The sequence below is a fragment of the Melospiza melodia genome, chromosome 3 (assembly GCF_035770615.1).
Source record: "Melospiza melodia melodia isolate bMelMel2 chromosome 3, bMelMel2.pri, whole genome shotgun sequence".
Taxonomy (NCBI): Eukaryota; Metazoa; Chordata; class Aves; order Passeriformes; family Passerellidae; genus Melospiza; species Melospiza melodia.
This window is the reverse complement of record NC_086196.1, coordinates 69,961,894-69,987,111: the sequence shown is the minus strand read 5'-3', so window position 1 is coordinate 69,987,111 and position 25,218 is coordinate 69,961,894. Positions and strand designations below refer to the sequence as shown.

At 41.6% G+C, this 25,218-nt stretch overlaps 1 protein-coding gene across 2 annotated transcripts in view; it reads left to right on the top strand.

The window, feature by feature from the left end:
* The window catches only part of PTPN14 (protein tyrosine phosphatase non-receptor type 14), a 70,980-nt gene that overhangs the window by 39,859 nt on the left and 5,903 nt on the right, over positions 1–25,218 (top strand). The window contains exons 8-18 of one of the 2 annotated variants that reach the window (XM_063152176.1): positions 1,445–1,532; positions 2,193–2,275; positions 4,592–4,649; positions 7,886–7,964; positions 9,614–11,103; positions 13,534–13,677; positions 14,690–14,908; positions 17,977–18,105; positions 19,029–19,263; positions 21,211–21,374; positions 21,955–22,725. In XM_063152176.1, the coding sequence (XP_063008246.1) occupies positions 1,445–1,532; positions 2,193–2,275; positions 4,592–4,649; positions 7,886–7,964; positions 9,614–11,103; positions 13,534–13,677; positions 14,690–14,908; positions 17,977–18,105; positions 19,029–19,263; positions 21,211–21,374; positions 21,955–22,065 (2,800 nt within the window). In that variant the 3' untranslated portion in view covers positions 22,066–22,725. Of the gene's footprint in view, positions 1–1,444; positions 1,533–2,192; positions 2,276–4,591; positions 4,650–7,885; positions 7,965–9,613; positions 11,104–13,533; positions 13,678–14,689; positions 14,909–17,976; positions 18,106–19,028; positions 19,264–21,210; positions 21,375–21,954; positions 22,726–25,218 lie in introns of those variants that run through there. The other variant, XM_063152173.1, reaches the window with a different exon arrangement.

The window sequence follows — 25,218 nt, the reverse complement described above, 5'->3', positions numbered from 1 at the left end:
GTGGCCCAAAGAGAGATAAAGAATAATTTCTGATGTCTGTGAATGGGTTGGATGGCAAGAAAGTTGCAGTAGCCTGTCATGTATCTTGTTCTAGTTTACAAGGCTTTGATCCCTTTTCTTCTCTTGTCTTTATGTCTTCTTCTTTGATGCTTCTGAATGCAAATCTGTTAAACCTCACAGCTGGCAGCCTGGGAGCTCAACACTTCTGAAAACCTGGTTGCCACATTTAGGTGCCCCACTAAAAAAATTTTCAACTTTCTTATTCTGTGATTTTGAAAATCATGGCTGTGTCACGCTATTGTTTCTTCTGCAGTTTATTTTGGTTAATAAGAATGACTTATCCATTAACTTTGTTTTGTGGCTTTGTTTTGTATGAAAATGTTGCTAGAAATCTCCATGGTTCCGGGGAGGATAGTTTTGCTCTTCTTTGCTACTCTTCTACTGGGTATTTTTATTAATGTTGCTGTTTACTTGAAGTGGATTTTTACTAAGCCCTGTGATTAGAGTAGGAATTTTGTGCAGCCTAAAAGTTGTGGGTTTGAGGTGCACTGATTTTCAGTCAGTAGCTAAGGCTTATATCAGACTTCAGCTGGAATTCTGGGGGGAGGGTTGCCTTAAAAGAGCTTTCATTAGTCAGCTTAAAAAATGGTAGTGCTCCCTTTTCCCCTAGCTCTGGTTTTGCATATGTAATTTTGAGAAGGAATTAGATAATCCTTTAATTGGGCCAGGTGACAAAAGCAACAAGTTTCTTTACATGTAGAAATGAGAGTTAGTGCTGGGATTCTAACTCTCTGGAAATATGCACTGCAAGCATCCTGCCATGACATGAAGAGGAATGCATGCTGCAAACAGAACAAACAAGTCCCTTCCATACCCGTGGATTGCATGCAATGTACGCAAATGTCAGCTATTTGTAAGGAGATTATAACTCAGATCTTGGGCAACCTGACAATTACTTGGGGAAAAAAAAATAAAAAGATTGCAAACATAAGGCCAGAGTATTAACATGGTATGCATAGCCTACATAACCATGTTGTCAACTCAACCTTCTTTAGCAAGAATTAGCACTGAATGAAAGGTGGAAACAGCATTTGGGCAGGAATGACACTTAAAATAATTCTGTTACATGTCACTAAAATCAATCAGTTCCAAAATGCCACAGTTCAGTAAAATGGTTATCATTACTGTGTTTTCAGTGTGTCTTCTATTGTGGGTCTTCAAATTCGTGTTTTTAAAGAGAACTTTTAACTCTCCTGCTTTGGGTTAAGAGCTGTTTAATCAGAACCCGATTTCCTTGCTTTCCTGACCAGGTTTCTTCACCAAAGAGTTACTGAAAACCTTTCCCATAAAATGAGACTGATGTTGACTAAAGGATTCTTACTGTGTTTGTGAAATGTTTGAATGTATGTGTTGGCAAACTCCAATGCATTTTTTTACTCTGCAGGTGGAATGACATTGGGAATATTGCTCATAACAAGTCTTCAATTGTTCTAGAGTTGATCAACAAAGAAGAGAATGTACTCTTTCACACAGTAAGAAAAAGATCTGATCAGTGTCATCATGAAAGCTACTTATGTAAAAATAAACCTTTAAAATTCTTTTTTCCCAGAGAAGCTCACTTGCATAACACCACCCCCCTCACATTCCTGTTGTGCTTCATGCAAAAAGAGAAATTAACTTCATTTGGCTGCTAATTTCTGTGTTTTCTTCCCAGCATCCTGAAATGTCCTATGCTGGGAAGTCTGCAAAAAAACTGAAGTGCCTTTAGAATGGCATAAATACAGCAGCATAAGTAGAAACTGGGCATGAGCTACCCTGTGGGCACATACTGGAACTCAGAGGGCCACGGTGCTGTTCTGTGCTGTTTAAAATCACTTCACATCTCCCTGAACCAAGGCCTGTACAGAAACTGGACCAGCAAGCTTGAGCCATTTTATTGCTGCAGTCCCCCCCTACTGTGCCTTAGCAGTGAAGTGGCAATGCACACCACTGGGTTTCAGTAATCCTATGCCTTCAGTGCTCTTGAGACCACTAGATGTGCTCTTGGGAGCCAAATTCCATGGTAGACCATGGAATAGCCCATGGGAGACCTCACCCAGCATTCCTGCAACTGGATTTTTAAAAAACTTTTGTCACTTCTCAGTAAAAATAACAAAATAATTATTTTTCCTATTTTTTTCTCATTTTTAAAGGATGATCTTGAAAATGCTAAATATATTTCACGTCTCTTTGCATCAAGACACAAGTTCTACAAACAGAACAAAATCTGCACAGAGTGAGTACTTTTGATTCACATTTGCTTTCTGACGCCTTGCTTTGGAATTGATCTGAGTTTTGCCATGACTGGTTTGGTTTGGTTTTTGGGATTTTTTTTTTTTGGGGTGGGGGGAGTTGGTCTGGTGTTTTTTTGTTTTTTTCTAGTCATGTTTGTCAGTTATTCTTCTCCTCTTTCCCTTTTTTCTGGTTTTGTTTTAATCAACAGCAAGAACAGACAGTTGAGAATGCAATTTCATTCTGAGCCTTCTGAGCTTTGGTGCTCCCCATGAGGCCAAATCCTACAGGGAGTCTTGAATTGAAGGTCTTGGTGTCTGCTGCTGATAGCCCAGAGTATTATCCTAAACTGGAGTGAAAGGTGACATAGGTCAGCATGTCAAAATGTGAGCTGTAGCAGCAGATGCACTGCCCATGCAGCAGCTAAAGGTGCTGGAGAGTGGAGGCTGTCATCTTCTAGTTTGGGCAGGATAATTTATCTGCCTCTTATGCATGCTGAACGAGGGAGGACACCTGGGTGTGTTAATCTGCGTCGCTGTGCTGCCACAACACAGCAGAGACTGTAAATCTAAACCTGAAGTCTCCTTTAGGCTCTGGTTTGAGCACTTTCTTAGAAACTGGCCTTGAGCTAGTCCTCTCGCACAGGTGGATTCCTTCTAACTGAAGGAGGAATTCATTAGGCTTTAGCTTTAATTCAAAAGTCTGTTTCCTAGCTGAGATGTTTGATTTACACCAGCACACATTTTCAGATTGAGATAAATTTGCCTTTCAAAAGGTTAGAGTTTTGAGACATCTTCGTGGTGTGCTGGGCGTGTATAACAGAGAACATTAAATTCTTGCAAAACTTACCATGAAGAAGTCTCCTCTCTATCAACAACTCTAGTTAGAGCTGGACATCCCATCTGTTCAGCTGGGTAATGCCATCTGTTGGAAAATAAAGCCAAAATGGTGAGGGGAAGATTGGAAGGTCTTTCACGTGTGCACACATTATATTGACATATGGTGAGTTAGAGCACAGGAGAGTCCAGAGAGGTGAACTGCTTTGAGTGATCTTTTCACTTACAGAAAAGGGATGTTGGTTAGACTTTACATTTGCTTACAGTTCCTGGGAAGTGAATGAAAGACTGGAAAAGACATTTCTTAGCAGCATGTAATGGATTTCAATAGTCCAATACTAAATTCAATTTTAAAGGTTCCAGAGGAATTGAATTCAAAGGGAGCTCCTGATTGTTTTCCCTGTGACAGTCTAGAAAGAAAACAAAATACCATAGTGTGTCACCTTGGGATATTTCCCCTTTGAATCTGTGTTGGGGTCAACAGAGAGAAACTTTCTGTTACCATTCACAATCCAGACTGCAGAAGCCATAGCTTTTGATCATGTTTCTTCCTAAACACTGAACCATAAGTATGTGGGTCCTATGAAAGTGTTGTATGTAGCAGATTCACAGGCCACTTGCAGATATTTGGACTAATAAAGGTAGGGGATGTCATGAAGTCAAAGAGTGAAATAACAAGTTTCAATGTATTTTGGTCATTAGAACTGCTCTCCTGACCATGGTCTCATGTGCTACAAGCTTGTGTGCTAGAGCTTCAGATATTGATGACAGCATATGCCAGTGTGTGTTTTCTAGCCAAATAATTTTCCTGCCCTCTGTGTTAAAGTGATAATTGTTTGTTTTCCTGTGTGCCTTTCCTCTAATTGCACATAACATCATTCACCAGATCAGAAACTGTAAGAGGACAAATTCCACCTTTCCTCTCTTCACGTAAGCACTATATTTCTACCTCCTTTCAACTCGTTTCTTTCTCTTTCTCGTATTTTTTTTATCTCCACTCCTTGTTCCTTCCACTGCACCTGGCTACGCTAATATTGTATGTGGCTCTGCTAGTATTGTCTAACCAGATGGTTTTTTTCCTTTTCTTCCTGATCTGTGTGCATTGCTTTGGAGTGATTGCTATCAGATTCATAACATTGTCCTTGTGTTTATGTTCACATTAAGTCACCTGAGACTGTACCTGTCTGCCATGTTCAGGTTTTTTTTTACTTAAGAGACATGTTGAATTCATTTTGAACCAGAATTTTTCTTTCTTGTGTTTCCAAATGAGCCAAATAGGATAATGATCAAAAGGCATGTATAGTTTGGAATGGGAACATTTCCTGTATTTAAAGGAGAACCTGAATTATTTTCATTTATTCATATATCTGAAAATCTCAGTAATGAGCAATATGAACAGATTCTTCACATCTTGTTTTTCCCATTCATTCTTGACTCAGAATTGAGATATTGTGGTTTCTATAATTTCTCTTTTTCTTCCACAGACAATCAAATTCTCCTCCCCCTATCCGACGGCGGCCAACCTGGAGTAGGTCATCTTTGGTACGTGCCACTGTGAGGTCTTTATGAGTATCTATACCATTTCTGATGGGATGAGGCATTGTGTAAGATGAACGACTCTCTAAATTTCAACTAAGCCCATTAACTCATTTCTTGTTGGCAATATGATTGGAATGAGTTTCAAGGGTGTGACTGCCCAGATTGATTAACTGGATAATATCACCACTGAGTAGTAAAAATTACAGTCTTCAAGGCATTATATATTTATTTGCTCTGCAGAAATTGAGCATCTTTTCTGCTGCATTGAGGTTATTTCAATATGTAGAGAAAATAATCCTCTAGAAAGGATTTGAAGCATCTTGTTCTCTGTGCATCAAATCTAGTCATTACAAAATGTTACATTTCGCAGTTTTTCAATCCTCATGGTTTTGTATAAAGACTACTTACAATTTAGCAGCTTCTTGGGTTAGGACCCTATTTTATGTCTGAAGTTACCATTAATTGAAGTTAAACTATTAGAATCAGTCAGGATTGTGATTCAGAGTTTTTCTTAAATAGTTTTTATTTCTATTTAACTAATCCCAAGAAACACTCAAAGTGACAAAACTGGGTGTTTTTTCCTGAAATATTTACCAAAAAATATCATTTGTTAGTCTTTTTTTTTCTTTTCTCCTGTCTGTTCTAAAGAAACTCTTTTTGGAATAAATTTTAACATCTAGCATGTCAGTATTTTTTAATCTTATTTAACAGATTCTGAATTTCTGTAACAGTTGCACTGCTGGTTCCTTGGACAGAGGGCAATATTATCTCTGTGCAGTTTTCATGTGTGGTATAGGTTATATCTACTTTGTAGACCTTTCCAGAGTGAAAAGTCCATTACCCCGTTGCTGCCTGGCAGAAAGGTGATGTGGGCAAGGGTTTTCTTGACATTTCCCCACAGTGTGGTTACAGTTTGTGAAAATGTTCCAAAACTAGGCTTAAGCAGGTACTGATTTTAAGATAGCTTTATCCTTGCAGATTTCAACACAGGTTATTTTCCTGTGTGAGTGTATAGAATCCATTAGATCTAAAAGTTGCACTCTTTGTGTCCCAGGGGCTGGCAGGAAAGCTGCTGTAGCTGCCTCCAAATTTCTTTGTCTTTCCTTTGTCAAGGTGTTTCTAAGGTGTCACGATGCAATATACAGGCTGTGTATTGCATTCTCTGTAGCATATTTACAATATTTTTGGTATTTATGAGTTAGAACCCTGGAAATGACTATGAAAAACTGAAGGTGAAAAAATGAATGGTGCTTTGCATTTTTATGCTACAGCCTCTGTAATATCATGAGGGGGAAAAGTGAGCTCCTTTCTAAATTATATATGAAAAATGGAAATCTGCTCTTTCAAAAGAAAAAACAAATGTGCTCACACTTTTTTTTTTAAGCATAAGCATACAACAAGCTTTAAATCCCCAGAATCTCAGGAAGATCAAGAGGAAGAATGTGGGCTCATCAACTGAAAAAAGTGCACTGGGCTGCTGACTGCTCACAGTGAACTTTCAGCTGCCTTTTTCATAATTGTTCTGCTAACTTGTTGGAACAGTTCTCTTCGGGAGGAAAAAAAAGCCCTCCTGACTGTTGTCTGAACTGCACATACCTTCATACACCTACCTATTCATTTGTCTTGTGTAGCAATAAATCAGTAGGCAGAAATGGGAAGTGAAGTGGAATCTTTGGGGTGAGGCTCTGCCACTTCACTAGGGATCATGTTCTTTGCTTTCAGATCAAGACCCTTTATATGGTTTTGGCATGGTTTCTGCTGTCTCTTTTTCCTGTCAGACCACCCAGCAATGTTGGTTTTCCAGAAAAAAAACCCTCAGTGTAGGAGATCTTAATATAATGGTATGTTTAATTACCTGATTTTAAAAAAAATCCAAGTCATCATTAATTTGGCTATTGTTGTTCTACAGGCCCCAGGGTTCTCTTTTTTTCAGAAGAGGCAGATGGACCTTAGAAATAAAAATTCCAGATTTCTTGCAGATAGCTTTCATAACATCTATCACAAAGAAAACTGTCTGCTGCAGATGTATGCATTCTTAGCAAAAGTCACTTCTCTTTCCTCTGCCCTCCATTTGTTAGGCTTTCCAGCATCAGCTCCAGCCTCAGTTCCTCTACTAAAATTGTCAACAGCAGTCTCCTTGGCCCAGGTTGTTCAGTGAAACTAGGGTTTTGTACCTTTGGAAGTAGTTCTTGTGGCAAAAATACTTCTTGCTGTTTTCCAGCTCTGGCTTAACACACCTATTTTGTATGCAAGAATTCATACCGAGCTCAGTATCTTTGATTCTTATTCCTTCTCACCATTTACATGGAAAATGTAAATCTTACCCCTTCCCCACCCCCTCTTTGCTAGCAAACTTGCAGGGTGCTTATTTGGTGCATGTGCACACAAAGGCAGATTATGTGGGGTTTTTTGCCTTGGGCATCCACAGTATTCCTTAATAGTTTGAGCTACATGAATCAGCCTGGATGAAAAGCCCTTATTCTGCTGCTGAGGAGGACACATTCATGAGACAGGAGTGTCTTCCTTGTCCTTCTGCTTACTTCATATATTGAAATATGTTTTCATAAACTTTGCTCAGTGACACCAGACAGGACATTGCAGTGCAGGTGGCAAAGTAGAATTGCAAAACACGTTGGTTTACCAAGGGACAAACCTGGGGAATACGGCATCAGTTCTGATTTATTTTCTGTAAATGATCCTGCTGATTTAATGCTGAATTGCCCCCTCTAAGATTTGCATTAAAAAAATTCTTTCAGTGCAGGTTACTGGAGTAAACTTGAATTCATTATCTAAGGAATTCAATGTTTGTGTAATTTACAGAGTTATTTTAAGTCCATATGTGGTCTAATTGCATGTATAACATTGTCCTAAGTCCTTGAATTTGTTCCATGTCTGCTTTTGTCCTGATTAGGTGTCTGTTTTGTTTGGGTTTAATTCTTCAAGGGCAAGGGCTTTTAATAAAAATATGAAGAATTTTAAAAGAACTGAAATTGGGGATGTTGTTTTCTGAAGTTGTTGAGCTTAAAAGAATATAAACTGGTCAGTTTTGGACTCTGTAACAAAATTTTGTAAGCAATTTACAAAAAGTTATTCTCTGTTCTATAAGGAGCTGCCAAGATGTGCTTTTGGCTGGGTAAGAAGGAGCAGTATTCAGTGGAAAGGGCACAGAACCATTTTTCCTGTTTCAGTTGCAAAAATTGTGGCTAATGCTTTTTTATTTCCTTGTGCTTTTATTTCAGCCAAGACAACATCCTTTTATACTGCCTCCTATGCATGTCCAGTGTGGAGAACACTACACTGAAACACATAATTCACAAGGTACTCAGAGCATATATGTTCCCTTTAATGTACTTCAATTTTATGTGTATGCAAAGAAGCTCCTAAGCTTTATATCCAGATTTATAATGCCATCATGGTCAGATGGGAGCTGCTGCTGCAGGAGAACTAGCAGTTTTATAGTTAATGTTGCAGTAAGTCTTCTGTTTGAAGTCCAATTCCAGTTTTCAAATTTCCCTAAAATATCTGCGTGTGATTGTATGGACCTTAAACTTGGTATTCCAGTTCAGTGAACTGCAAAAATAATTTCTAAAGGGAGTATGATGGCTGTACTCAAAGGCAGTGCCAGCTGGGGCCAGGGAGAGAAACCGAGTGAGGGAAAAGGCGACAGCAAAAAGCTTTTGCTGTAGGAGAAATCATGCTGTCCTGTCCATGAAACTGTATCTGTGCACAACCTTTTCTGCTGATTTTTCACCACCATCTGCCTGCATTGTTAGCCTTACAGACACAAGGAGGGTTAACTGTTTTCACGCCCATATTTGACAAATAAATTCTTTAAGAGGTTGTGCCAGGTTACTTTGATCAAGTCTGGGAATGGAGCCCAGCCCCTAAACAGCTTGAGTCTCACACCCTTAACCGCCCCGCCTTTTGGAATACACGTAGCCAGGTCTGTTAGGCTGCTGTTCTTTGCAATTCATGAGAGGTACACCTGAAGTACTCTCAGCAGCAGAGGAACTGTAATCATACCTGTTAGTGTTTTGGATTGTGGGGTCTGACTATTTTTAAGGCAGAATTTGGTAAGTTTTGAAAAGAGCCATTTAGTAGAGTTCCTTGCATACAGTATATTTGACTTAGTGGCTACTGCTGTTCTGCTGTGGAGATGAGGCTGTGAAGAGTAATATCAATTTTAGAAAAATTGTAAAATTCTTTTAGTTTTACTACAGACTTTTCTACATTTTCAAAGAACTAGCTGATTTCAGAGTTTGGGAGTTCTACCCTTCTCTTACAAGATTTTCAACAGGGACAGACAGGCAGTAAAGTTGTGATATGGTCTTTATTGTCTTGATTTCCTCTCAGGGCTTTGCTGAAGCATTTATCATTCTATAGTGCATCTGCAGGGTGGTTTGTTGTTTGGGTTTTTTTTCCCTATTTTTTTGTTCACTGAGCTTTGATCACCCAAATGTGTCTTTCTTCAGATCCTCAAAACTGTTGATTGGTCTAAAGTAGGATTTCCAATTTCACAGTCCTCTGCTACTCTAAATCTCAGACAGCCATGTATCAACAGAAGAGACAAGAGAATTTTTCAGGTTAACCATATGCCTGCAGTGCTGGAGTTTTAAGGTGCCAGCATCAGTGAACCCTTTCACAGTGCTAAGGGAGGAGATGCCCCTTTATTCCTCCTTGCCACCTCAGGCAAAAACACTTCCTCTCTTTCCCCTTTCATGTTTCCCACAAGGATCTGAACTACTACCATGTTTTGCTAAGTGTTGGGAATGTTTGCGTTGGTAGCTTTGCTTTAGTTATGTTTTGATGGTTCAAGGATGCTCCCAAGACCAAACATTCCCTGCGTTTGTGCACTAAGCACAACTGTCTCTGTACTCACTGGTGCAGACTGCATTTGAAGCTTTTCTAGCAGTGAATAAATCCTCGTGGGTTAAAATTATGAACATTTCTCTCTCTGCTCTACACAGATAGTATTTTCCATGGAAATGAAGAAACTTTCTACTGTAGGTCTCAGACCAGTTTGGATAGGTGTCCAATGGACTTCAGCTACTTGAATGGTAATGGACCCAATGGGAGTGTATGCAGTGCCCACAGCATGAACTCCCTCAATCGCTCACAGAACTTCATCCAGGCATCTCCAATGTCCTCAAATCTGAGCATCCCGGGCAGTGACATCATGAGAGCAGACTATATCCCCAGCCACAGACACAGTGCAATCATCGTCCCATCTTACAGGCCAACTCCAGATTACGAAACCGTCATGAGGCAAATGAAGAGAGGGGTGATCCAGATGGACAGCCAAAGCCAGTCCTTGAGGAATCTCAATATTGGAAACACACATGCTTACAACCAGCCAGAGGACCTAGTTTACAGCCAGCCTGAGATTCGAGAGAGGCACCCTTACACGATCACCTACGGGCCCCAGGGGGGTGCCTATAACAAGCCCGTGGCCCCGTCTGACCAAATGAACCCCAACAACGCTGCCCAGAACAAGACGGCAGCCAGTGCCATATCCCACACGGTCAGCACCCCAGAGCTGGCCAACGTGCAGCTGCAGAGCGGCCAGAGCTACAACACCACGCACATGCTCAAGAACTATCTCTTCAGGCCCCCGCCTCCGTACCCGCGCCCGCGCCCCGCCACCAGCACGCCCGACCTGGCCAGCCACCGGCACAAGTACGTCAGCGGCAGCAGCCCCGACCTGGTCACCCGCAAGGTGCAGCTCTCGGTGAAGACCTTCCAGGAGGACAGCTCGCCCGTGGTGCGCCAGTCGCTGCAGGAGGTCAGCGAGCCCCTCATGGCCGTGAAGCACCACGCGGCCGTCAACAAGCGCCACAGCCTGGAGGTCATCAGCAATATGGTGCGTGGCATAGAAGCCATGGCCCTGAAGACTTTGAACGCCCCTCTGCCGCGCAGGAACACACTGCGGGAGCAGGTGCAGCCGGAAGAGGCGGTTCAGATGGGCCATGAAGTTCAGCAGGTCCCTCACTACCACCACAAAAAGACGTTTTCCGATGCCACAATGCTGATACACAGCAGTGAAAGCGAAGAGGAAGAGGAAACGCAGGAATCTGTGTCCCGGATAGCAGCCCTGCACGAGAACATGGAGTACAGTGCTCAGCTGCAAGCTGCCTTGGCTAGAATACCAAATAAACCTCCTCCAGAGTACCCTGGCCCTCGTAAAAGTGTCAGCAACGGAGCGCTGAGGCAGGACCACGTTAGCATTTCTGTGGCTGTGGCCAGGGCCAAGGCCATGAGGCCGGGGCCTTCCAAAGCCGTCAGTGTCTCTCGAACTGATCAAGTGGCAATAAATGGGTCTTCACTGGGGCCCTCTATCTCGGAGCCTGACCTTACCAGTGTGAAGGAGCGGGTCAAGAAAGAGCCGGTCAAGGAGAGGCCTGTGTCTGAAATGTTTTCTATCGAGGACAGCATTATAGAAAGAGAGATCATGATGAGGGTAAGTGCCTTCCTCTGTTGCGGTGGCTTCTTGGAAATTAGTAATCACACAGGTCAACTTCCATCCCAGAAATCTGTTGGGTCAGTAAACTGTAGGGAATGTGTGGGTGGGAAGCTGTGGATTTGCTTAAAGTTGGGAAATGTGATATTAAGTGCCACATACAATTTGGTTTTGTGGGCTGTCAAGGGAGTTGATCCCATGCCCTGCTTGGGCTTGTGTGTTGTCTCAGCTGTGGCTCTTTGGCTGGTGGCCAGACCTGTGTCTGACCCAGCTGAGGATGCCACTGCCCTGGCAGCAGTGCTGGCTGGAGATGGGTGGATGGCAGTGCAGGCATCTGGGGATGAGGAGACTGATGGCAAATCCCTCCTTGATGCCTGCTTCCCTTTAGGATTTGAGGGCAGGGCGAGTCTGGAATGTGTTTGCTGAGATGGGTGGGAGGTTGTGTTTTTGGCGCTGGTGTTTTATTCCTCCTTTGCAAGCGTGTCAGGTGAAGTATCACATAACATAATGGCAACTCAGGATTTTTTTCAAATGATCTTTAATTCCCTTCCTGCCAATTTATGTAACATAGTTCTCTGAATAAAACCCTGGTAGCCCAAGAATATGGATTGTTGGTTTTGCCCATAACTGAGGAACCGGATATCTAAATAGAGAAGCAGCAGATGTAGAGGCTGTGTGGTTGAGCATCTGGATTGTTTATTTTGTTAAAAGTGCACTCAAGTATGAGAAGTAGGGCTCTGTTAAACTTGCACCAAATTTAAAATAAGAACTATTTCAAGGCAATGACAGCAATATGAGGGGTGCTTTTCCCTTAGTTACCTACACATATACCTGGTGTACTGCTATAAGCAGTGCAACTGCAGTCACTGAAACCCAAGCATATGCTGTAGCTCTCATTTTCAGCACCGAAGTCTGAAACAAAACAATTTCTGAAACAAATTAGTAAAGCACCTAAATAGTCCAAAGCAGAAAAGAGTTTGTAGTTTACTAGATCAATAACTTGCTATATTTAAATACTACTGTGTATTCAAAGACATTTTCTAAACATATCCATTGCTGTTCTTGTCCATTGGGAATCCTTATGCTGATGTAACTGTTAGCAATACAACCTGAGCAACTAAATTGCAATACGGAGACTGAATTTAGCCCTTGACAACTCCTAAATGTAAAACAGAAAGTAAAAAGGAAAAAAGGGAAGTAAAGGGGCAGCCTCGGCATTAAGCTTTTAAGGTGTTTTCAGCCTAGATCAGGAATCTTGACAAGTGTGGACATTCCTTCTGTCACAGGAATCAGGTGTGATATTAATGGTAATTTGGTGACCTTGATCTGTTCAGCACAGATTTCTTCCGTTTCACCTTTGAAGTAGTAAAAATTAAATCAAGTTCCCAAGCAAAGGGAAAATACTTGCATTTCCCTGCTTTCACAAAGCATAAAAAGAAGCTAGAGTGGGTTTGGGTGTTTGTTTTTTTGCTTAGTGCTCTGGAGGAACCCAGTGGTGAGGAAAAAGCTCACAAGCTTTTGAAAAGTCAAGGAGAGCATGCAGGAGAGCATGCAGGTTTCATTGTGTGTTTCTAGGAGCTGAGCTTGGCTCATCTGGTGACCACAGCTTCCACATGTGTGCTGAGAACCAGGCACCCCTTCTGCTTATTCCTCCTTCCAAATCCAACAGAAAGAGCTGTTAAGGAAATGGAATAAAATATTCCTAATTTGGGCACTTCTGGGGATGCTCTGTCTTTTTTGATGCTTCAACTCCCAGTGGCATAAGGAGGAGGCAGCAGGATGAATTTAAAATTCATGCTCTGGTTCTCCATGTCATACCATAATATAATTCATGAATATGATAAATAATATCCCTCCCTGGCTGCTATTACGTTCAGTTTCTGGGACATGCGAGCTCAGTTTTTAGTGCAGAATTTATCATGGGTGCTGTTTGAATCACCATAAAAGCTAAGTGCATCAGAAGACTTCTCATTTTGGGCATTATCATCACAGAAGAGCAACAATGGCCTGTGCTTTAGTGTTTGTTGTTATAGATTGAAATTATTGCTTTTCAAAAGATGCCCCAGGTATCTTGGCTTTGGTAGTGCTACTTTAACGTAACAGGGTGATGCTTTGTATGTCCTGCATCCAGCAAAATGTCTGCAGGAAAATGCTTGAGATTGTATTTGTGTGTCTTTTGATGGCATGTAAACTGTGTTACATGCTGGGATTGCTTCTTTGAAATTAAAATTCGGTGCTCATGTAGGAGCAGGCCTTTGAGGAATAACAGGAAGAATAGAGGTTGTATTTGAATTTACGATGCTAATGGTGATCATCTGCATTCCTTGGCCAGAGAGTTGCAGATTTTGGAGATTAAAAAAACATTCCAGCATTTTACTGGCATTATAAATAATCACACAGAGATGAAAACGTGCCTTTTCTTGCCAAAAGAATCTAGAAAAGCAGAAGATGGCAGGCCTGGAGGCCCAGAAGAGGCCCTTGATGTTGGCAGCACTGAACGGACTCTCAGTTGCTAGGGTTCCAGTGCCGGAGGACAGCCAGGATGAAGTCACCAAGGTGCCAATGGATGAGAGGGTAAGATGGAGCCTCACGAAATGTTGCTTGTTCTTTGTTCCCAGCAGCATGAAGTATCTAAAATACTAAAATCTGATTTAAAATGTGAAAAACAAATTTCTCTTTTAAGTTTTCAGATTAATGCAAAAGGTCTGTGGCTAATACTGTATGTCTTTGAATGCAGGCAAAGAATCAAATGTCTTGAGCATTTAGTGAAGTCCGTGAAAATGGAGTCTGTTGTGTTTCACCTGACTATACAATGTCATACAAGATCAATCTGTAAATCTAAACACTGCACATTTTTCACTTGATCGGGCAAAGTTCTGCAGTGCTCACTCACAGAAACTGTCTTTCATGTTCTGATACTGATAAGGATTTTGGTTAATGTCTCTAATGGGATTAAATTTTAAAAAATGAAGTTGTTTGCCTCCTGATGTTTGCACACACGGGTGTGTGTGTGTATGGAATTTCAGATATTAAAAGCAGTTGCTGCTGTTAAGATTTGAGAAGCAAATTTGCAAAGAACCTTTCTGGTTTTCTGGATGTAAATTTGCAGCCTTGTGTTTTCTGGCACCCAGGGAGCAGAACTTCACCTCCACCTTGTCTGTATGTGGGATTGTGTTCAACCACAGGCATTGCATCCTTGTGAGTTAGGCAGTATTTTGAAAATGTGGGCCACATCACACTTCTTGTAGTATGATATTCTTCATGGAAAAAAATTAAAATATCTATTATGTTGAAATCGTATATTCATACCGAAATTCTTACTGAACCAAGATTATTTAGCACAGGTTTGCCTTTTATGCTCTCAGTCTTCAAAAATGTGGAGGTGGAACGTAAAACTGTAAAATTTGCCAGTGGTTGCACTTGGTAGAAATAAGTGTGCCATATTTCCTCAAATAACTGCAGGAGGAGTGAGTGAGAGGATGCTATGGCTGTGTATTGGAATTCAAAGAATGGATGGATGGGTCTAGTGGTGAATGTTGCTCCCAGAAGCATTAATGGGTCGGTTCTCCTTTCTGTTAAATCCTAGTGCAAAATCCTGAGGAGGAAGCTGGAGGAGGGGATGGTGTTTACAGAATACGAGCAGATTCCAAAGAAGAAGGCAGATGGGACCTTCACCACAGCTGCCCTGCCGGAGAACACGGAGCGCAACCGCATCAGGGAGGTCGTTCCTTACGAGGAGAACCGCGTGGAGCTGGTGCCGACCAAAGAAAACAACACAGGCTACATCAATGCTTCACACATAAAGGTGAAGGCTTGCTTGAGTCTTGATTGCCAAATGAAGGTGTGCTAAAGCTTTGTTTGCATTTCTGGCTGCACAGCAGCATCTTCTGTACCTCAGGAGTTTCTGAAAAGGTTTAGGGTGCATTGTTATGCCTTTTTGTGTCACCGTGGGCATCTCTAAAGTCTGCTATCAACTAACATGCATAAGTTGATTTAATTGCTGGAGACTGGGAAGTTATTTTAGAGAGGCATCCTGGCTTTTTTGTGCCCACCTCTGCCAGCTTGTTGTGGAATGATTCTACTGGTTAGTGTAGAAAGAGGTGCCATGTTTCTCAACCATCATGAGAATGCATTAGATCAGCCCCAGTACCTGCAGTGTGATAAAGCAATGTTTTAAGGTATGGTGACCATACTGACCTTACCACCTTACCAACAAGGTCCCTGCATCTCTGACTGGTAACTGCATTGAACTTCATGTTTCAGATTATGTTTTGACGAGAAACTTCAGATTTCTTGTTAATTCAGTGTAGAAATAATTAAAGATACAACCTGACTGTTTTTACAAGCATGGTCAGTTTTAACAGTGAACTATGCTCCAGTGACTGCAGATGCTAGTTTTTCTTTAAGCTTCCAGCAGTATTTGCAAAGCCCTATGTTGGCTTTTACTGTACCCTGAGAGAAGTAACATAAATCCTTTGCATCAGATGACAGATATTGTTGTTAGAGAGGATTTTCTTCGTTTTCTCATTGTCAAAATCCAAATTAAAAAGAAATAATTCAAAAATAATGAATAAAACATCCCGTTAAATTAATATTTTCCTGGAGTAAAAGTGTTTTAAAAGTTTAAAGAGACTTGCTGGCCTTGGCTGTGATTTACTGTGTTAAATCCTGATGATTCAACTCTGAATTTTTTATCTGAATAATTTCTGAACCAGGATCCTGGCAGTTTGTCACTTCTCTGCATAGCCTGGTAGGAACCAAATACTGAGTTTTTGCATAATCAGACATTGCTATGATGATGAATTTCTGAGCCCCAAATTTTCTACCTACGAAGTAGGTGGAGAAAAAGAAGAAATTCCTAAAGGATGCTATTTTCCCTGGCTAGCTTTGAGCCCACATTTCCTGTTGTGTGTCGCTGTTGGACACAGACACATCTTGGAGCACCCAGGACCAGGCAGCAGTGCTTTGGTGCCTGACAGACGCAGGGCCTTGGCAGGGTTTCCCTCCTGCACTTGGAGCAGCGCTTTCAGAAGCCAAGCAGATGTGCTTTTCGAAGGTGAAATTGCATCTGTGAAATTTACCTCAGCAGCACAGTGTGTGCCTGTGTTTTCAGCCCAATATTTAATTTTTAATTTCCTGCAGTTAGGACATTAGAATGCAGTAAACATTCCAGGCATCCCATTCCCTTCAGACTATTTATGGGCCTTTCATGTCATGTGCCAGGAGGCTTGGACCAGGAGTCAGTAGACAAAGAAAACTCCTCTGTCATCCTGATAAGATCCATGCCTGGAGGATTCCAGCTCCCACTGCTTGGTCTGCAAGCCCCACAGTTTAACAATAATTCTCTGCAGATTTACCATGCATCATTGCTGTTAAGATACAAAGATCATAATCTATACCAAAGAGAAAAATTGTAATTAAATTTATGAAGATTAAGCACAAAGGTTCTTCAGAGCACTTCATCAGACTGTGTCAGGTCAGTATTGACTTAAAGAGCTCAGTAGGGCTGTACCAGCACTCATGGCTGCAGACCATCAGTCCAAGTGCAGGATGCTCCTTGGGGCTGTGCAGTCTGTATTAATTCTGCTCTAGTACAAGAACTTAAAAAGTCTACCAGCCTTGGTCTTGGTGTTTTTAACCATTGTTCAAAAAAGAAAATGCTGCAGAGTATGAAATAAAGAAAAGGAGCTGTTGTACAGGGTCAAACAGTTTTCAGTGAATTGAGAAACTTGTTATCATACAAAACCAATGTTATTTACAGGTGTAAACCCCCAAGCATCTCAGATTAATAAACAGTTGTTTGACTAATAAATAAATTGATTTTATTTCTGAGAATGTATTCAAAGGCTTGTACCTCAAACACAGTATGTGGTTGAACCTGTCAGAGTTATTGATTGTTCCTCATAGCGTTGTCTGCCAGTACATTGATATTTATGGATGTGTCAGCATTTTTGTTGTAAATCTTCTTCTCTGGGATGTATAACTTTGGGAGAAGTGGCTCTGGGCTAATAAGCAGAATTAGGAGACCTTAGCCTGAGAAGGAAAAATATTTCAACTTTCCAAATAATGAGTTTGGCTGGTTCTTCTGGTAAGCATATTTTTGAAATGATATGTAGTAGTTCTAAAAACACTTTGTTTTTTTACCTAAAATGTTTGAAAAAAGATTCCCTAAGCTTTTTCTGATGTATAGCAAATGTGTCATAAAATTACGATTTTTTAATACACAAGTGATTTTTTTTTAACTGCCTCTGTCAGTTAAATGAAGCAGTGTTTTATACTGGTTAACTGCAAGTAATGCTGGCTCTGTTCAGGGCAATTCAGAATTTACAGTCTAAATCTGTATGTTAATGCTTTGAAAAGAATTTCATTACCTGTCATGCAAATACACAAATACTTCTGTAAGATGTGGTTGGTAAACCCGTTGTGTATTGGGAAATAGATTTACATGGCTACAGCTTTGGGTAATTTTAAATTTCTCATGGTGTTTGAAAGCCATTTGATGTGCTGCATTTACTCTGTGGTAGTTTTCAGGTTCTGAACTGAAAAACCCAAGGTGAGTAAAATCCATTGGTGTTTTATTTGGTTGATTATTGGGGTTTTTTTTGCCTGTATGATCCAGATGCAATAGCAAGAAAGAGGGCATTTAGACCAAAGCTTTATGGTTATGATTATCAAGACAGGACATGTTAGCACTGAAGGTTATGTTTTGTCAGAATTGCTCTTATCAAAAGGAGGATTTTTGTTCACAATTTTAACCAAAAGTAGAAGAACAAAGATTTCAGTGTAGTTCCTTTTGTTTAAAAGGCAGTTCTGGCACAGACACTGCTGAGAACTCAGGCACTGACTGGTTGTTTCTTTTTGCCTTTCTCCCAGGTGACTGTAGGTGGAGAGGAGTGGCACTACATTGCTACCCAAGGGCCCCTGCCACACACATGCCATGACTTCTGGCAGATGGTGTGGGAACAGGGGGTGAATGTTATAGCCATGGTCACAGCTGAGGAGGTATGTGAAATCACAGAATAGTTCTTTCTGATGTGAGCCAATCTCCTGTTATCATCACTTCCCACTCCAGTAACCTGTTTTTCCTATCAACATCCCCTTTTCCTCTGGCTCTGTTTGAACATATGCCTGCACTGCTCTCATACTATACTTCCCAACTTCCTGACACTCAGTTTGGCAAATGCTGAAGTGAAACAAGCAGGAGCCCTCCTTCCCTCTGCTCGGGCCAAGCCAAACAAAGATGTTTCCATTGGAATGTGAGAGCTCTGAACTTGCTCCTGGTTAAAATGACAGAGATTTCCACACCATCCAAAGCCAATTCTGTATACCATCACTCTTATCAACTGAAAAGAGACCAGAAGCTGTTGTTTCCATAGAAGTGTCCATAAAAAAAGGCAAAAACCCCCAAATAAAAGCACTCCACAAGTTTTTATTCTTATGCCAAGCAAAGCAGTTATTCCTATTGTAATCCAAGAACTATGTGCTATGTTGTAAAAACTGGCACATGTTGTTAACTAACACCGAATTCGGCTCCGTGCCTGGCTGCTTTCAACAAATACAGGGAGTAGCAGAGCACATCAAGTCACTGTCCAGTTCCCAAGGCTGATCAAGAACAGACACTTACAAGCTGCTGGAGAGATTCTTCTAATTAAAGGAGAGTCTTCCCCAGGAGGAGAATACTTACCAAGGTGTTTTAGGCAGTAGCTGTCTTTTGTCACGAGACAAGAGTCTTCAAGTAGTTTTACACTTAAACATACTATATGGCTGAGAAGTTTAAGTTTTAATGGTTATTTCCTTAACTTTGTGGGATGCTCCTTACTCTTCCAATGCTTTAAAATAAGAAAACTTGGCTTATCCAGAGAGATTTATGCCCTTTGTAGAGAATTGCAGAAACTAATGGCTTTTTGTCTTGTTTTGTTGTCAAGGAGGGAGGAAGAAGCAAGAGCCATCGTTACTGGCCTAAGCTGGGCTCTAAGCACAGCTCAGCCACCTACGGGAAGTTCAAGGTGACAACCAAGTTCCGCACGGACTCTGGCTGCTTTGCAACTACTGGTCTGAAGGTCAAGCATCTTCTCTCTGGGCAGGAGAGGACAGTGTGGCATTTGCAGTACACTGACTGGCCAGACCATGGGTGTCCAGAAGAAGTCCAAGGCTTTTTATGTAAGATTCTTTTATTTTGCATGATAAATCAAGAAAAAGATTGCTCACACTGGATTCAGTTCACTGTACCTACTTACAGCTGGGACTGATATCAGGTGGTTGCTGTGGTGTACACAGGCCTCAATTAGGTTATACTTTGCTGCAATTTGGAGGAAAAAAAAAAAGGTGGCATTCCAGAGGTAGGAGCTAAAGTGATTAGCAGGAGGAAAAATCCAAGGCAGCAGCAGTGCCAAAAACTCAGGAGATTTTAATTAATAGGGTACTTCAGTTGGCTGATCTGTTGGTGTAACTGACTGACATTTCCCAACTATTTAATGATTCAGGAGATAATAGCCTGTACACAAATGTGATTAGAAAGGTCTGGGTGAGAGGATCAGTTGCTATTGAAATAAAGTGCATCTCCTTCAGTTTTACGTTTTGCAAAAGAGCAGAGGGCTCTATCCCACATGCAGTGCCACCCTTGTAACTGCAGGTACCCAGGCAATGCTCAAGGGCCTCCCCAATTACATATGGCTTGTGCTTTTCTGAAAATACAGCAATTATATTCATCTGTAATGTGTCAATAACACTTCCTGATTCTTACCAAGTAATAAGCACTCCCATATTAAGTAATAGGAATTCAACCATTATTTAACTTAAGACACATCTCTGGCAGTGCAGTGGGGAATGATGCAGAAATCTTTAAATTACCACTAAAGGACATCTGTACATGGTGTACTGATGTGTTGGAGATGCCTGTCACCTTAGCTCCTGAAAGCTTTGCAGCTGCAGTGTCGCTCTGTGGCAGCTAAGTCCTCTCTCAGGAAGATCCATTATTTCTTCTTCAGTCTTGCCACAGCTCCAGTCCTTTAGTGATGCATTCTCCTTTGCATGGTACACACTGCATGTAAATAGTGCATCCTCCTTTCCCCAGGTCTGTCACCAAAGCAAAAAATAAAAAATGACATTTCAGCTTCAGCAAAGGAGTACCAGGGAATCTGTCTTCAAGAAAAAGCTATTGCCCAATTCCTCGTTTGTATCATACTTTGTTTTTCACTTTGTTTCTCATACCCTGTAGCTGTGTTTGGGCATGGCAGTAATTGGAACCTGATTGTCCCCATTTCCTCTCGCCCATTGTTTGCCACCACTTAGAGTCCCATTTCCCTGTGTGCGCTGAAATGCAGCTTTTCTGATGTTGGTAGCCCCATCCTGCCTGTGGGGAGAGGACAGCTGGGGCTGCAGTGCCCTGATCCCAGAGCAGGAGAGCTCGGCTCAGGTCTCACTTCCCACTTGGAGGGCTGGGAAGCCAAGTGAGCTTTCAGCATGGGAGGTTCTCAGCATGGTGTGACAGCAGGATGTGTTGAACGATGCTAGGACAGCCACAAAAGGCAGCTGTTCCTGAGCCCCTAGCTTTCTACAAATGGCTTCAGGGAAAACAAAGCAGTGATCTCCCAGAAGGGCTTGTAGCTATTGAGGAACAAACCCTGAGCAGAGAGGGAGGGGGGGAGATTCTGTCAGAGTCTAGAAGGGAGAAGGAAGACAGGAAACAGGGCAGATGGATGCTTGCTTCCCATGTGATACTGGCTTTGACAGGCAGTACTTTCAATGGGACTTAGCTGTTGTTTTGATCCCAGCCTGTTAATAGCAGGAATTGCTGTAAGTAATGTCTAGAATCATCTGCTTATGGGACCTGGAGATTTCCAAGGGGGAAAACAGAATTTAATTTTTTAAAAGAACTATTTAATTTAAAGGAGCAGACTCCCAGGTAATAATTGACACCCAGCTGGTACTTGCTGGATTCAGTGCTGCTCACCGCACTCTGGCCAAGATAATTATTATGTTGTAAAAAACGTAAGTTATTGCCACTTTGACAGAGAATGATGCTTCCACACTCTTTCCCCCTCCCCTCCTAATTTTGCCATGTAGAGATGTAGATGTTTGCAGCCTTGCCTGCTTTTCCCCTTGCAGCTTACCTGGAGGAGATCCAGTCGGTGCGTCGGCACACCAACAGCGTGCTGGACAGCAGCAACACCTGCAACCCTCCCATCGTGGTGCACTGCAGTGCAGGCGTGGGCAGGACTGGCGTGGTCATCCTCACAGAGCTCATGATTGGCTGCTTGGAGCATAATGAGGTAAGTCAGCTTCCTTTGCAAACCCCCAGCTTATCCCTTGGCTAACTGGCTGCGTTCCTCAGGTTGAAATTAAAAGGCATTGAAGTGATTTCTTTCTATTACCTCTGTGAGCAAGACAAGGACTTTAAATGTGATGGGCAAAGATCCCCATGGCAGATTACTTGCTGTAGTTTTCTGTATAGTTGCTATTATTTTTTTATTATTTTAATATGTTCAAAGTTAGGACCTTCTTCCCTCTTTTGAGAATTTAGTCTAATCCATACCTGTATTTAATTAAATACAGTGTGTTTATGAGCACTACCTGAGAGAGGCTAGAGAATAATGTCCTTGCTCTTTTAACTGAAGTTTTCTGCTCTCTAAATTCTCTCCTTGGGCTCTTTCCACTCTCTTGTAATCTCACCTGGAATGAAATTTAGCTGTGTTTTAAGAATAAGTGTATTTATGTATTCCTGTGGGGAATAGGGCTTTAGGGTTGCAGCCAGCATTATGAGTAACACAGTCTGGAGTTAGGAACAAGTGCCCCAGTAGAGCAGCCATGAGTAACAACCTAATTTTCATCTGTCACTGGGAAACTGTCTAGGAGGAATGTCACATCTTTACTAGCAATGTGCCACACAGTTTGCATGACAACTGTGGAATCCAGGGGTTTCTCTTGCCAAAGAAAATGCTCAAAGACCAAAGCTGCTTGTAGAGATAAGAATGCAGCAAGAGTGACAAAAAGACATGTATCATCTGCCCCTTCCAATAATCAGCCACTGGTGAGTTCAGGAAAGACTGAGGACTACAGCAGCTCATCATTCTGGAGTTACAAGATCCCCACAGATCCTGGGCTCAGATCAGCTGGGACAAATCTCCAACTCTGCTTGGGCCCCACTGAAGGTGAAGCTGTCCTGTAGATATGTGTCACAGGTGACACTTTGTTCTTTTGCTTTTTATTTGTGGAAGAAAGGGAAAAGAGGAGGTATCCTGGCCAAGAAAGGGCCCATGGGGATGTGTTTTGGGAATCCAGCAGCCTTCCAGTGCTGACTGCTGCTCAGTAGCTGCTCCAGAGTGGGGCAATGGCTCCAGCTCTTGATCCTGCTTGACTTTTCCTTATGCACTGACACATGGAAGTGACTGCTTCTGTTGTTCACATGGCAGCCACAAAATTTCTGCTTTCTTCTCCAGAGGAAAGCTGGAGAGTTAAAAGAGCCATACTGGATTATTTGTGAGCATCAGTGTAGCTTTACAGCACCCTCTGCATGTGCACAGAAGCAAACTCTAAGGGCTGTGCAACAGGGTCTGGCCACCTCTGTTTACAGAAGTGAATCTCTGGTTTACAGAAGTCACCCCTTAGGCAAAGAGTAGCTCTGGCACCTCAGCATCTAAGCTCATCGTTCATATGAGCTTTCATCAACTTCACTAGGACCTGATGGTAGTGCTCAATAATAAGGCATTTCTCTGATGTCCCTTAATTAAAGCATTCTTTTGTCTTGATTAATAATGAAAATCATCATTAACAATAAATACAATTTTTATTAAGGGCCTTGTTTCTCTAGATTGTACCAAGTTAATGCTTTTGGTTTGTTAAAACCTAATTTTGACAATATGTTTTCAGTTTCTGACAGATTTTGCACAGAGGACTTCCTTTTCATTTGTTTATTTTTTTACTAGAATTTGTTGGGGTTTTTTCTGAAATAAAATTACTTATCACTTATAATGTTTTAGTCTTAGGAACTGGTTTTCACAGAAGAGTCCTAGCAAGTAAATTCATTAACATTTTAGTGAAGTGAAGAAAAACCATGAGGGAGTTTGAAAATTTTGAAGAAGAGCATTTTGGAAAGCCTGCAGCAGTCCTGGAACAGAAACCAGAACTCTTGAGCCTGAGGTTTCAGGTTCAGGTAAAATGCCATGTTTAATCAAATTCTGTCCAGCTTCAGTCACTGTGGCTTCTGGGCAATGGCTGGTTGAGTCTAAAGCTGTATCTCATTGCAGGGATAGAGTTTCAGTAACTGCTGCATGGCAAGTAAATGTCACATCATTACATCCTTACTGCTGTAGACACATAGTACGAGAAAGTAATTGAGAACCTGCTCTATCAACTTTTAGTCCAGACTTGGCACTGGGACATTAACTCATGAGTGCATCTGCAGCATGCTTTCACATGGGAGAGCTTTGGTTTGGGAGGCAGAAATAAGGAGCATTTTAGTTCTGTTTGCAAGTCCCAGCTTAGCAAAGTATTAGGTGTATTTTTTTTTTTTTTTTTTGACATGTACATGGTAATGAAGGTGAATTTAGGGATTCTCCTTACCTGGAATCAGCAAATACTAAGCTGGCTATAAATAGTGACACTAAATAGGCAGGATGGGGTTTTCTTCCATTTCTGAGGTAAGGCAAAGCCATCTCCATTTTGAGGAGATGCAGGAACACTGTGTGCCCACTAAAAGCTAATGAAAACCTGAGAGAAGAACATTATGTGCAGGTCAAGGCTGGCCTGCATTTTTGTTATAGTTGTTCAGGTGAGATCAGGTTCCACATGACTCTGATCAGCAAAGACCATTTCATAAGCATCAGAGTTCACAGGGAGGCCTTCTCCAAGTTAGCCAAGTTAACTGGAAAGGCTTCCATTTTTCTTTGCACCTGTTTGATAATAATATGATATTACTCATCTCAAATATTTACACTCGTTAACTCTCTAGAGATGTCCTTTTATAACAGCTTGTTGGGGTATGTGGCAGAATATTTGGCCTTGTTTTCAGAAAGTGATAGCCTATGAGTTAATACTTGTTTACATGGAATGGAGATTCTGAGTTTTATATACATGGACAGAAATGGATATGCAGCGTGACTTTTATTTTAAACTTTCCAGGAAACTTCAGATGTGCCTGGAAGCAGATTCCATGCTCATTTGGGCCTCCAAGGCTTAGCAGCAATCTCAGTCAAAAGACTTGCTAAGCTCCTCTTGGTGTTTCTGCAAGCAGGCATTACAAAGTGCAGTTTATGTTGCCTGATAGGCTCGCCGCTCTTCAGTTTTGTATCTTGAACTCCTTAAGAACTTCCCCAAAACCAGTTGTGTGTCTCAGTGCTCACGTTTACTGCTGCCATAGAAGGTTTGTGTTCCTCAGCTTGGCTCACATTACATGCTGCTTGAATTTGAGCCTGCCAGGCTGAGCTTCATGGCTCAACAACTTCTCAATAGCTCCTTGTGTACCTGTTGTAACAGATAAAACACAGCAGCATCATAGGTTTTTGGCTTCCTAAATGACAGAAATCTGATGATAGCATCCTAATGAAATGTGCAGTGATTTCTAACGCTTCAGCTCATGGGCCTCTGTTTCACATTTGGTTTTGAGTTCAGACCATTATAGGCTGCCTGTGCCTGCTTAATGGGTGCTGTGCCTTCCCAGTGGATTTCCTTATCTGTGCCTACTTACTGGACTTTACTTCCTGCTGCAGAGCATTTTCAGGGCACACACATGAGTTTCTTTTGGGTGAAACGAAGCTGGACTATACCTTAATATGTCTCAGTGGATATTCAGTAGATGGCAACAAACTGATGCTGGCCTGGAGTGTGCAAAACACACATTGTGGATATTGGGTCCTTGTTTCACTTCACAGACCTATTTCTCCTTGAGCATTATTTGCTAACATACACTTGGCTGTGGCAAACCAGACGTTGGAGTTTCTGGATCTCTTGGTGGCAATGAGTTCCCTTGCCCTTCAGTGAAAGGATCTGTATCTTTGCCTGCACATTTAATTTTGTCCACAGAAACTTTGTCTTCTATAACTATAGTATATTTCCCTGTGTCAGATAACTGATATTTGTGATTGTTTGATTTAATGAATACACATTCTTCTGCTTTTT